Here is a 13531-nt window from a genome sequence, read left to right on the forward strand (position 1 = left end):
GACTTTCATGGATGCCCCCAATGGAATCTCTCACACCTAGGGTTGTCTATTCTAAAATTTAAGGTCCTCAGTGTTCTCAGAAGGACTTTAAACTCCACAATGTTTGCTCACTGTATCCCAGGTGTCATTGGTAGGCTACCAGTGTAAGTCAAATAAATCTTCTGGGTTTGCAAGCAGTAAATGTAGCAATATGCTGCTCCTAGTCAGCATGTCTAGCATTTATAGGAACAAGGAGTCCTTAAGAAATTCCAGGATGGCATGTGCACAGGTTTTATGGTTTTTTCCAAAAAATGTGTGGGTAATTCAAGCCATCCATGAGGACTAGGCTCAGTTGGCCCAAGACTTCACTGAGCAGCCACAGTAAGGTTTTGTTGGCTTCATCATCCTGACAGAGCATAACATCTTCCTTATCCTCAAAATATCCTCCATGTCCCTCTAAACATGATCCTAATGTATTTGTTAAATAGAACTGGCATGGTCTCCACAGCTCTCATCTATACTCTGTCACATAAAGTGCAACTCCACCTCCTCTTCTTGCTTTCTTATCTTTCTGAAAATATTTGTAGCCATCCATTGTGGTCTCCTCATCACGTGAGTATCCCCACCAAGTTTCTGTGATTCTTCTGGCATCCCTCACACTGGGTACAAGGCTCTAGTTCCTCCTGCTTGTTGCCCGTATTACATACATTGGTATACATGCACTTGAGATGGCTGACCTCAGGCTTCTTGCCTTCAGAAAGGGTTGGGGAGCATTTCTTATTGCTCTGGTAAATGCACTCATCCACTATGTTCCTTATGAGTGTACAAGTGTCAGCTGTGGGCCCAAACCCCCAGCTTTGTTTAAAGCATTCAGTATGTCAGAGCCAGACTATTCAGCTTCCAGCAAAAGCCTCCACTGATGTTCTTACAAACATGGTGGGAGGGCCAGAATCACTGTTCTTCCTGGTGCAGTCCCATGCAGCCCCAGAGAGCTTTGTAGGTGGAACGGCCCTGCCTGGGGGTCAGTATTTGCAGAAGACTCGACACTTATTTTAGTGGTATTGGGCTTTTTAAAAAGAATCCATCCCTTGGAAAATTAATCCATCTGGCATTTGACCACAAGCGTCTCTGTGGGAGCTATTCAGAGCAGTTCCAAAGGTTTAGCTTTGTGGAAGTGCCCTTGAAGGACTACCTTGCCCCATGTGTATTGCCAAGCATTTGTCTGTTTGTTAATCTGGAATAGCGCCATACTGCTAAAATTCTTTTTGTTGCAAGTAGTACAAAAAGACACAGAACTTGTTTTATATCATCCTGAGATAATAATAACTTTTCAAAAATTGAAATGAAGATATTGAGTACGGTCTATTCGAATGTTATTTACATTCTGTCTTCTAAGGTGAACAAAATGCTAATTTGTATCTCTCCATTCCTTATTAGCCTCTTATATCCTTTTAAAGATGCTAAATAAAAGAGACTTTGTTGCCAGTAAGAGATAGGGAAATAAGCATATTCGCTTTCTTTGGAGGCTGGGTGGAGGAGGCGGCAACACAAGACAGGAACTGATAGAATCAGCCAATTCCAGCTTGTAGTCAATTACCCTATTTCTGATATGTGGCAGCACCACTAGCTTCAGAAGGAACTACACAAGAATTGCAATGTCCTCCCAGCATCCCTCCCTTCTCATGACAATGACAGATTGGAGCCTTGAAGCTAATTTTTTAAATGTTTTATTGTAATTAACATACAGAGGGGTTTCTAAACTAATTCAACACTAACAACATCTAATGCTTAGGCAAGTACTGTCTACTAAAGCAGGATGCAAGGGGTAAAAAAACAAAAAAAAAAAGGCAAAAAAGAAAGCAACTGCCTATTAAGGTCCACAGACCACATCAAAGTGAGAGTTTCACTGTCAAACTGTACAACTGATTTTCCCTACTGTTAGACGTCAGCAATTTCCCCTATAGGCACTGGGGGAAAAATAAATATTTGCAAAGAGTTTTGCCTCCTGCAGTGTCCTGCATGCAAACTGTACCCTTGCCATGCCTGTTGATCCTCATGAACTGCAAAAGACGTAAGGATGATTAGTTTAGCAGTTCAAGTCTGCATTGATTATGACAGGTAACACGTGACACATCTGTCACTCAATCACTAGATGAGTTTGTACTGAAACTACTGTTCCAAAAAGACACTCTGTGGAATGAATAATTACTAAGTTTGTGCTATTTCCATAACACAAAGTGCTTTCTTTCCCTGGACCAGAAACACAGTCCCCACTTCTTTGTTTTGAGAAATTACTTCACTTTTCAGTAATGGCCTACTCATTTGCTGGTGATATTTCACAGAGCAAGAGCACCAAACATTGTACCAGTTTCTCATTATAGGCAAGTAACCCTGCAAAAGAAAGCAGCTGTTGCTGCCTTGCTCAGTCAGCTGTATGTCTTAATTCTTTTTCCTAGGCTCTACTGCTAAAAAGACAAAACTTTGAGGATACAGTATGCATTGAAAATATAAGAGTCCATTTGCCAAGTCTGCCATGTGTCCTCTGAAATATGAAATAAAATAACATTTCCCTGGACAGGCTTGGGGATTTTTTTCAATTCATCTGCTACAAACTTAAGTCATTTATGTACTAAATTTGCAGGGGTTTTAGATTAATTTCCACTGTGCCTCTGTGCCTTACTTTTCTGACACAGGAAAGGAGGAAAGAGGACTCCTTGCCTGAGTTACCTACACCGGTCCACAGAGGGATGGAGTTTCATCCTAGGGTCTTATTTTTCTGCATCCAGTAGCAGTGGTGGCGACCACTGACTGCTGTGGGAGTAAAAGCAGTTCACTAATTTCAGGCCAAATTTTCCTGCCAAAAAAAGCTTTGGGATTAGAGGTGGCACATCATGTCCTTCCTGAGGACACTACAAGGTGTAGGTATTTTTTCTGGGATGGGTGTTAGCCCACAGAAGATGTGATGCAAGTTTCTCCCTTAACTAGATGCAGTCAAGCAGGTAACAACAGACACATTTCATTTTGTGTCTCATTTCACCAGTTCCCTTTTATGATCTGCACTGGTCAACCTCTCTTATCTGCTTATAGCAGCAAGAGGCTTCAAGGAAGGGAGATTTTGCCTCCTACCCTGACACATGGACTAGGCAGTACGGAGGGCTTGACAAATTATACATTGAAGTGGCAAATCATCCTTGGAGGAAAAAGAGCGGTCTGTTTCACACCAAATATTTTACACTTGAACATAAATTTAACCATTTCCACACAGAGCTGAAAACATTTCCAACTGACAGGAAAGAATGTGATTTGGTTTGGTTTGGTTTGGTTTGTTTTGGTCTGATTCCTGAACCTTAAGTCAGTTATTTGCATATCTCTCCTCTGAGCTCTGTTCTTAGCTTAGCCAGTGAATTCAAGCAGAACAATAAATGCTAGTTATATTTAACCCAGCCACAAAATATCTCCAAGGAAATACTTTTAAATGTATTAATATCACTTCTAACGTACACATTTATCTTATGATAAGCAGCCATAATCTCAAATGTAAAACAAGTAAATCATTTACGATAGCTTTCTACTAATTCAGGATTTATTAATGCATGATGGCGTTGCAGCACTGGCAGGAGCATAATACTTACTGAAGACCAAAACAGGTGCCCTATCGGTATCTGTATGAGATTTTATTATTAGCTAAATTTCAGCTTTAAGAACAAAAAGCCAAATTCTGATTCAGTAATATTGGAAACAACTGGTACAAAAGAGCTGGTTTCTTATCCTGTTAAGTCAACAGTAGCATTTTTAGCCCTTTATATCTCTATTTGAAATGTCATGTATTCTGGGTACCGCATTAGATTAGTTCCTTACCTTCCCACCCCACTCCCCATTTTAAAGCTCACAGACTTGATTAATCCAGAACCTCCTGACAAATAATTTTATGTGTTCATCTGACATAAGGTTTGAGTCATCTGGACCCATTCCCTCCTGCCTCAGCTAGTCTATTGAACACCAATCACAGGACAGTGACTTTGCACTTTGTTTGCTTTGATCCAATTATCTAGTACAAAGCTCCAGTGACTATTGTCAGGGCTGACAACACTCTGCTGTCTAAGCAATGAAGCCACTGGGGCTTGTAGCACGAATCTAACTGTTTCCTGTTCTCTGACACCAGATGCAGTAAATTACATTTACTCCCAGATCCCTGAACTCCCAACCCTCTATTCACGAACAGCAGAGCCAGTTCCTGGGTGGGACGGATCAAGCAGAGTAGCTGGTAAGTCTCAAGGCACAAAGATTATAATACCAGTCCAGTAACCATGAACTCTTTTTGTTATATTACTTTAATGAGTCTGGTGTCCCGATATCATTTACATGCCAGGAAATACTGCTTGATGTGTATTTTTGTAAATAAGTCAAGGTTTTTTGAACTGCAGTGAGTACTCTCAAAACAAAGTAGCTGAACTACATACAAGTACCATAAGTAATGTCCTTTAAAAAAAAAAAAAAACAAACATGGAAACATTCAGTTCTTTCCATCTCTGCTGGTACAAATACATAGCATTTAGGCCAAGGTTTTGTGTTTGCTCTTGTACCCATGCAACTCCAGACAGGCATTCCCAAGACCACAAATGTTCTTCAAATATTTATGTCATTTAAACTGCTTTGTATGCCATTCTTCTTGGGAAAAGGTAGGCTTGTTTTGCATTTGGAGTCATACAGAGAATTTCCTAACACTTATTTTTTGGATTGTGTGTGTGTCTTAAATGTAACAACAAGACTGTTAGAAGCTGTACATTTTTATTCTTTTCAAAATCCTTGTTTTCTAAATAATGTACTCCCGATCTCAAGACCAAATTGCTGGTGGCTACCTAAGAGGTGTCCCAAGGAAAGGGATAAAAGGTGGTTTACTTGAGAAATGGATTAACGAACTTAGCAAAGAAATGTCTGCAGCTAAAGCATGGTTCACAGCTATGAAATGTGTAATTTTTTCCATAAGTTCTGTTGCAAGCCATTCCAAAATCTTTCCTCCCACCAGTGCTTACCCTGATATGTCTTTAGAACAAGCTTTTCTGTGTGTTTTGTGCCATTTTGTCAATGACAAGAAAGTCATAATTTCTTTCATTTTTTTTGGATGACTCAGAAGCCTTGTAAATGTAGTCCTTGATAAATGTATCATGTGTGTGCAGAGGTATTCTTAAAGGTGGGCTGTAACCATCCATCTTAAAACAGACTCAAAGTATAAGTAGATTTTTTTTTTAAAGAAAAGCCTCTAAGTCCACAAAGAGTCTCCATCCTTCTGCTGGCACATTGGGATCTTGTCCTGAAGCACTGCATCATGTTTCATTGTAATTAAAGCTTGGGCAGAAAACTTGTACTTGTGAATACTGGCTGTCATCTTCAAGTACTGCTTTCAGTTTCTATTGTCAGGTTGTTTTGTATTCTATTAGTAGATCACATTTTGCAGTCAATACGCTTTGGTTAAATAAAGACATTCTAGCACCAACATTAGTTCATTTTGCAACTACTTTGACAAGCTGGGCTGCTAGGTTTTCTCACAGAGAACAAACATTGTGCACACAGGCAGATAAGCAAGGTTTTGTTATTCACTTCTCTCATGGCAGTGCCTTTTACTGGTGAACAGCTTTCTAAGAAAATCACATAATATGCATTTACTTAGCCAAATAGCTTTAATGTGGTCCCTGGAATAGTCATGAACCACCTTATGGCAGTATCTAAAATCACTGCAGTAAAATCACAGTAGAATACATAAAAATAAAACTTTGAAAGAGTCAAAAGCTTGAGCAAATTAGCCAGAGTTGGGATGCAAGAGAAACACACCTTTTTAGGCGTGTTTGACTTTCTAGGACAGTATCCTCCAAGAAGTGCTACAACTTGTTGCCTAAAGTCTCCCTGATAAGAGATTGTTAAGTGTTAGTACTCCATAGCGTACATAAAAAGATGGATCTTGCAACTCTTCTTCAATATAGAACCATAGAATTTTAGGTTTGGGTTGGAAGGGACATTAAATATTTTCTAGTTCCAACTGCCCTGTCATGGGCAGGGGTGCCATTCACTGGACCAGGTTGCTTAGGGCACCATCCAGCCTGGCCTTCAAAACTTGCAGGGATGGGGCATCCACAGCTTCTCTCTGCAACCTGTTCCATGTCTCACCACTCCAGAATATTTTAATCTGCCCTCTTTTAGTTTAAAACCATTGTCCTTTGTCCTGTCTCTATCCGCCCTAATAAAGTCCTTCTCCCTTATTTTTATAAGCCTCCTAATGGTACTGGAAGGCTGCAATAAGGTCTCCACAAAGTCTTCTGTTCTCCAGCCTGGACAATCCCAGCCCTCTCAGTCCATCTTCATAAGAGACGTGCTCCATCTGTCTGATCATCTTCATGGCTTTCCTCTGAATCTGCTCCAAAAACGTTCATGTCTTTTTTGTGCTCAGGATCCCAGACCTGGATGCAGTGCTCCAGGTGGATAGAGTAAGGGCAGAGTAAAGGGGGATAATCACCTCCCTCAAGCTGCTGGCCACACTTCTTTTGATGTAGCCCAGGATACAATTGGCTTTTTGGGCTGCAAGTGCACACTTTTGCCTAATATCATAACACAAGTTGCTTTATATCCAACCTTTCATCCACGAGAACCCCCAAGTCCTTCTCCTCAGTGCTGCTCTCAATGACTTCTCCCATTCTGTCCTGTTTGGAATTGCCCCGATCCAGTTGCAGCTCCCTGCACTTGCACTTGCTGAACTCCATAAGAGTCTCATGGCCCACTTCTCAAGTTTGTCCCCCTGGATGGCATCCCTTCTTTCTTTTGTGTCAGCTGCACCACTCAGGTTTGTGCCATCTGCAGATTTGCTGAGGGTGTTCTGGATCTCACTGTTCATATCGTTTATAAAGAGACTGAAGATTACCAGTCCCAAGAGAGAGCTTGAGGAAAATGACTCATCACTGGCCTTCACCTGGACCCAGAGCCATTGGCCACAACCTTCTGGCTTCAGCCAGCCAACCAGCCAATTCCTTATCTAGCAAATAATCCATCCATCGAATCTGTGTCTCTCCAACTTGCGGACAAGGATGTCATGGGGGACCATTTCAGACGCCTTATGGAGGTCTGGGTGGATGACATCTGTTGGTCCTCCCTTGGTGACCATTGCTATTATTCCATCACAAAAGACCCCAAGATTAGTCAAGCATGATTTTCCATTAGTAAAACCATGATGGCTGCCTCAGATAACCTCCTTATCTTTTATGTGCCTAGTTGTCTAGGATAATCTGCTCTATGATCTTCTTAGGCACAAAGGTGAAGCTCACTGGTCTGTAGTTTCCCAGTTCTTCCTTTCTCCTCTTTTAAAAAATGTGGGCAGCATTTCCCTTTTTCCAGTCAGTGGAGACTTCACTTGACTGCCACAACTTTTCAAATATGATGGAGAGTAGCTTGGCAACAACATAGAATTAAAGAATCATTGACTAGTTTGTGTTGGAAGGGAACTTAAAGGTCATCTCATTCCCTCAACCTGTCTGCTAGGGGCAGGGATATCTTCCACCAGACCAGGTTGCTCAGAGCTCCATCCAGCCTGGCCTTGAATATCAGGCAGTTCCAAGAGGACGCTGAGATGCATGTCATCCAGACCCATGGACTTGTGGCTATTGAGCTTCATCAAGTGATCCCAAACATGTTCTTCACTTGCAGTGGAAGGGTCTTCACTTCCCCCACACCCACACAGAGGATCAGATACTTCAGAGAATTAAGAAGCCTGACTCCAATGAAGACCAGGGCAAAAGAACACACTGAGTACTCAGCCTCCTCTGTATTAGTCCTCACCAGTTCTCCCTTCTTGTTTGCAGAGATATACAGGGAGGTAGCTTCCTCTTTGCCTTTTTTTCCTAGCCTATGTACTTACAAAATTCTTTCTTGTTACTCTCCATGTGCCTTGCTAAGTCCTATTCCAGCTTTGCCTTGGCTTTCCTGACCCCTGACATTAAACCATATTCCTGCACTCTCCCCAGGTCACTGTGTCTGCTTCCACAGGTAGATGTTGCTTTCTTACTCCTTGGTTTGAGGAGGTGACTTTAGTTCAGCCATGCCCATTTCTGGCCTACCTTATTCATTTCCTTCACACTGGGATAGAGCTCTTGCATGCTAAGAAAAGTGGTCTCAAAGCTCTAATGTCTTGTAAGCTCTGGTCAGCCCCAGTCCTTGAGAACAGTTTCCCAGGTGTTCTTGCTCACCAACTCCTTAAACAGCTGAAAGTTCACTCTTGTAAAGTCCAGGAGTTTGTCTTTGCTCTTTGCCAGGATCATGTTCCTCAAGGTCATCATCTCAAATGTGGTCAGGTCCACATGATTTAACTACCAGATTTTTGCTATCTGCTTCTGAATTCATTCCCACTGTACAAGTCTTCTTTTAACGCACAATACTGACCTAAATTTATTCATCAAAACAGGGAAGGTCTGGCAGATTGCATCCTCTTCTCCACTACAAATACATGGCACTCAACTATTTCACATGAAAATCACCAGTCTGTAATGAAAATCCATGCACCAAATAATATTTTTAATTTTCAAAGAAAAAAAGAAGCACGGGATCTCTAAGGGTTCTCAAGGTGCTACTTATCTCTAAGAAGGTAACAGGCAGTCAGTTGATGGGCTGGTGGTGCCCTCTCTCTTGAGTTGAGGTGCTCAGGACAAATCAGGAACTTCTGCCCATCAGAGATGATTTTCTGAATGTGCTGTTGCTGCCTCATGGTTCAGCTTAGCTTCAGTTCAGCTGGCCACTCAGAAACCTGCCAGAGTTAGGATCTTCACCATAAGCAAGCCACCCTCTATTTTTACCTTTGTAATGTTGAAAGTTATTGAATGATATCTGCCTGAGCAGCCCTGGTGAGATCAAGTGATGTTCAAAGCCCACTCACCCAAGCTGTAGGCACCAAGACAATAAACAAAATTCTTCTTCCTTTCTTCTTCCCTCTCGAGAAACTGCACCTAGAAAGTTCTAGAATGTTAGTGTTGGTAACTGCATCTCTTTGTTCAGTTATCACTATAAATTAGATTGAAGGCTTCAGAGCAGAGGAATTTGGATTAGACATAAAGGGCACTTGCACACCAGTTCCTTGCCTGGGACAGTCCTGAGCAAGTGATCCATGCTGTTCTCTGAGCTGCAATATGGTGCTGTCTGCCACAGTTCCTCAGAGCAATTGCTTCATAGCTTAATTGCTACCAGCCCTGGGGCAACCGTTTTTTCTTTATTTCCAGCCTTAATTTCCTGTTTCAAACCATACCAGCTCCCTTGCAGTCTCCAGCTGCACACCTCAGAGCAGAGCTCAGCTCTCAGCTCCCTTCTGACTGCCCAGGCCTCTGTGGGATGGCCAGGCATGAAAATGCCAGCACAGGAGGGAGACAAAAAAAACTGTAAGCCCAGCTTTATTGTGGAAATGGGCATCCTGTGCCCAGGGTCGTGACAGCTAGTCACAGCTGGTGACAGCTAGTCACAGCTAGTGACAGCTAGGACACAACTAGTCCACAAACCTCCTGAAGCAGTGGTAAAACACAGTCCTTAGGGGTAGCCCACTAGGTTGCAATGGTCAAAGTGAGAATTGTGCTTCTGCAGCCCACTCTAGCCTTCAGCAATGCATCACTCTCAGAGGCAGCAAGGCTCCTTCACCCACCATCATCTCTGTCCTCTGGCTCCACACAGGTGTTTATGTGGTGCTGTACTTGACCTAACCAGTCCTGCTGGGGCTGGCCGAGGTCTGAGCAGATGTACACAGAACGTAGATGGCCAGACCCAACAATTTTGCCCACCAGACTGCACTCTTAGGGGATAAGGGAGACCATTCCATGGAGAACAGCATGCACCTGCTCACCAACATGGTAATTTTCTATCTAGCACTATCAGCAGCATAAAGGTGCATGCCATTATAAATTTCCCATTGATGATGAAATTTTGCTTTAAGATTACAGGAAAAGTAGTTCTACTGTGTGTGAATAAAAAGACCGAGGAAATATCTTGAAGTAACAGTAAATTTTTTCATTAATTATTTTTTTAAATACAAACATACATTGATTCTTGGGGCAAGGATATTCTGTATTCACTTGAAAGTAAATCATGAAAAAAAGCAAACATTCCAGTTTGTGATATCCCCAGGTAAGATAAATCATTATTATACCGTTGAGGTTTGTTGATGAAAGTGATCATTGTAAGTTTCACAAACACTTGTCACTGCCTGTGGTAATATGTAATTAAGTGTCTGTGGTTGTCTGTCCAGAAGCCAAAATGTCTTCATATACATACAAGGAATGTTTAAACAAAGGAACACTTCGGAAAGTCTGAGATACCTTTGCACATTTTTTCTTTGAAAAGTCTAGTGATATGTCATCATATCTCAGAATGGGTGTTGGAGCAGAGTAGACTGCTCATCTATTCCTACCGTGAGGTCTACACTTTTCATCTCATTACTACATCCTTAACTGCTAGAAGATCTTTGCTATTCTAAACCAACAGCCCTCACATGTTTTTACCTGTTGTTTCATGACTCTTTAAAAATAAGTCCATTATTACTTTTTTCTTCAACTTTCACAGTGGCACTTAATGCTTAATTCACATGAACAAGGGAGTGCTTCTTGGCTATTTTGTACGTTCTCTTAACCTGGAAGCAGAGGTCACCATTTATGTCTTGGTGTGAAAGCTGAGAGCTGCCCTGCCCCACACCTGTGGGGAGAACTTGTCCTATTCTCATGTGATTTTGTTTTCCCTTGTGTAGAGCAGAGATAAACGATATTTCTTTACCCCTCTAAAATGTTTTGAATGCTACAGATGGAAGAGTTAAGCAAGGACAAGCACTGATAATTAAATGGTCTGGGTGTTGCAATAAAACTTGTTACCGACTAACTGGCAGTTTGATGGCAGAAAAGATAGTAGAGGGGTTCTCTCTGGATTTTGAGGCAAGTTCAGCATGGAAAGTTAGCGGGCAACCTGCATGCTATCACCTCCCCTTGTCTAAGTTACACCTAACCTCTTGGTGCTCCTGGTTGACCAGAGAGAGTTCCATGTGGTGTGAGCTGAAAGAGTAGATCCTCTTTGCTGCAGATACACCCAGCCTCCACCTACATAGAAAATCATACTGTAATAGTGTCCACAGCATTGCATCCCACCTCTAACGTAGAACACTTAGCCCTTTAGAAGCAGAGATAGGAAAAAGGGGCACCATAGTTTTCTTTGTCTGTTTGGCAATTAACCATTCACTGGCTTTTTTTGTTGTAACATGCACTTCCTCTCTTGTTTTCATTCAAGCTTTGTGCACCATGGAAATTAATGTGGAGAAAGACAAACAGACAGGAGAGACCAAGATTGTCTCTGCTTCACCTGTTGGCCCAGATGAGGCCCATCAAAGAGGATTCAAAGTCTATGATGATGGTTCCAAGGTAGTCTATGAGGTTCACTCTGGTGGCACAGTGGTAGAAAATGGAGTACATAAATTAAGCTCAAAGGACGTAGATGAACTTATGCAAAAAGCTGGACAATCAAGTGTAAAAGGAGGGTATGAAACAATGACTGTGTCAGACAAAAATGTGGTAGCCGATGGAAACCTTAGCCATATGAAGGAGCAAATGCTCTTCAAGGAGGCAAAGCTGGAAATGGTACACAAATCCAGCAAAGGACGTGCTGTGAACCCTCAGCCACAAGACAAACCATGTGGTGGTGAAACCCCAGAGGCCAGTGCAGATCAGCCGGTGACAATGATATTTATGGGCTACCAGAACATCGATGATGAAGAGGAGACAAAGAAAGTGCTGGGCTATGATGAGACCATCAAGGCAGAGCTGGTGCTGATTGACGAAGATGATGAGAAGTCACTGCGAGAGAAGACAGTGACTGATGTTTCCACCATGGATGGGAACGCTGCTGAGCTGGTCTCTGGCAGGCCCCTGTCAGACACGACAGAGCCCTCCTCTCCCGAGGGGAAGGAAGAGAGCCTGCCCTTGGAAGCTGCCCCAGGTACACAAAAGAAAAAGCTCTGTCAGTGCTGTATTGTCATGTGAACACCTCCTCCTTCCCCGCTCCAGGCAGCTCCTGCTCCATCACTTACCTAGACCTCACTGTACTTCTAACTGCAATACTGTGAACTGGAAGTGAATGCCTCCATTGCCTTGCAGTTGGGTTGCTTTGCTTTCTAGTTCTTCAGGAGAGGAACGCATGGTTATTTTCCCATCAGGCATTTGATGTTGGGGAGGGGTTGGGGGTTTTTGGCTTCTTTTTCTCTTTGTGTTGGTGATGGTGTTTTATTTTGTTTTGTTTTCCTTAATACTACAGAGTGAGAGATAAATGAGAAGTTGAACATATGTTTTCATATTTATTTGATTTATATATATATATTTTATATATATCATGAAAACACTTTTTACATTTTTTCTTTAAGTATCTGGCAGGCTTGATCAGATTCCTAGGATTTTGTGGGAGTCTGAGTTTCACAGCCACCAGATATGAGCGCCTTAAAAAATGTTACTTCTCCTTTTTAAGCAAAATCACATTAAGCATTCTTTTATAGATAATTTTTTTTTATTTCATAGGAGAAGGCTCAGATCACTTTACTGTTTTGATTTGCTAAAACTCAGACATGCCTTTCCCAAAAAATTGCAGAATTTTGGTTTTTAGTAATTTTCCAGTTTAGTTTGTGGTGTCAGAAAAACCCATTAGCCATTTCCGCTTATTGGTGATACCAGAAGTGGACCTTAATTATTCTTTCTAGAAAATGTATGAATGATCATTTTGCCTTATATAAATCTTCCAGATTACAGTATTGTATATGCACATCTCCCATAGTTACAGATGAAATTGACATGAAAAAGATGCAGCTGTCACACCAACAAAAATGGAGTCACTACTCAGAGTTACTTTCAGTAACTCTGCCAATGTTTATACATGAAGTTTTCCTGCTGAATTCCAGTAGAAGAGGGATACTGCTTTCTATTTCCCTAGAATATAAATGAACTTTTCTGACGGTCTGACCCTGTCCCTGCTGGATTCAGTGGCGAAATTCCCAGTGCTGGGAATGAGGGCAGGGCTGGAGTTTTCTTTTGTAGCTCTTACGGAAGTGTAATTTCTCACAGAGTGTGCATTCAGTGCACCTACATCATGACAGGCAATTGGGTCTGATGCTGCCCTGCTTGTGCAGGTAAAACTCCTGTGGAGGTCCACTGGAGTTTTGTCAGAGCAGCTGCTTTGGGAGATCCTCTAGCCACAAGACTAATATTTTCAAAAACTGCTGGTGGTTTTGGATGCTTCATTTTCTAATATGGGGCACTAAAAGATGCCTGATTTCCAGTGCATTTTGCTTCATCTGACCTCTGAAAATCAGGCCTCTTAAAAAAATAAGAAATAAAAAAGAAAATGTAAAAAAGTGAAGGCATCCAAAATCAATAGGTCTTTCTTTTTTCTTGTTCCTTGGTTCTTCTAAATGAGAAAGCAGCTAGCTTTTTCATGGTGAGTTATTATGAACCTGATTCTTGTATCGCACTGGTTTGGCTTAAGTTTAACTTCACTCACTGTAGTGGAG

The 13531-nt window shown here is 41.8% G+C and overlaps 1 protein-coding gene across 7 annotated transcripts in view; it reads left to right on the forward strand.

Moving 5' to 3' along the window:
* The window catches only part of PALM2AKAP2 (PALM2 and AKAP2 fusion), a 268242-nt gene that overhangs the window by 115255 nt on the left and 139456 nt on the right, over nucleotides 1-13531 (forward strand). For 2 of the 7 annotated variants that reach the window (XM_063423821.1, XM_063423822.1), the window contains exons 6-7: nucleotides 4142-4243; nucleotides 11269-11973. The exons of 2 other annotated variants lie outside the window; for them this stretch is intronic. In XM_063423821.1, coding sequence (XP_063279891.1) covers nucleotides 4142-4243; nucleotides 11269-11973 — 807 coding nt within the window. The remainder of the gene's footprint in view (nucleotides 1-4141; nucleotides 4244-11268; nucleotides 11974-13531) is intronic. 3 more of the 7 variants (XM_063423823.1, XM_063423824.1, XM_063423826.1) reach the window with 2 other exon arrangements.

The sequence above is a fragment of the Prinia subflava genome, chromosome Z (genome assembly GCF_021018805.1).
Source record: "Prinia subflava isolate CZ2003 ecotype Zambia chromosome Z, Cam_Psub_1.2, whole genome shotgun sequence".
NCBI lineage: Eukaryota > Metazoa > Chordata > Aves > Passeriformes > Cisticolidae > Prinia > Prinia subflava.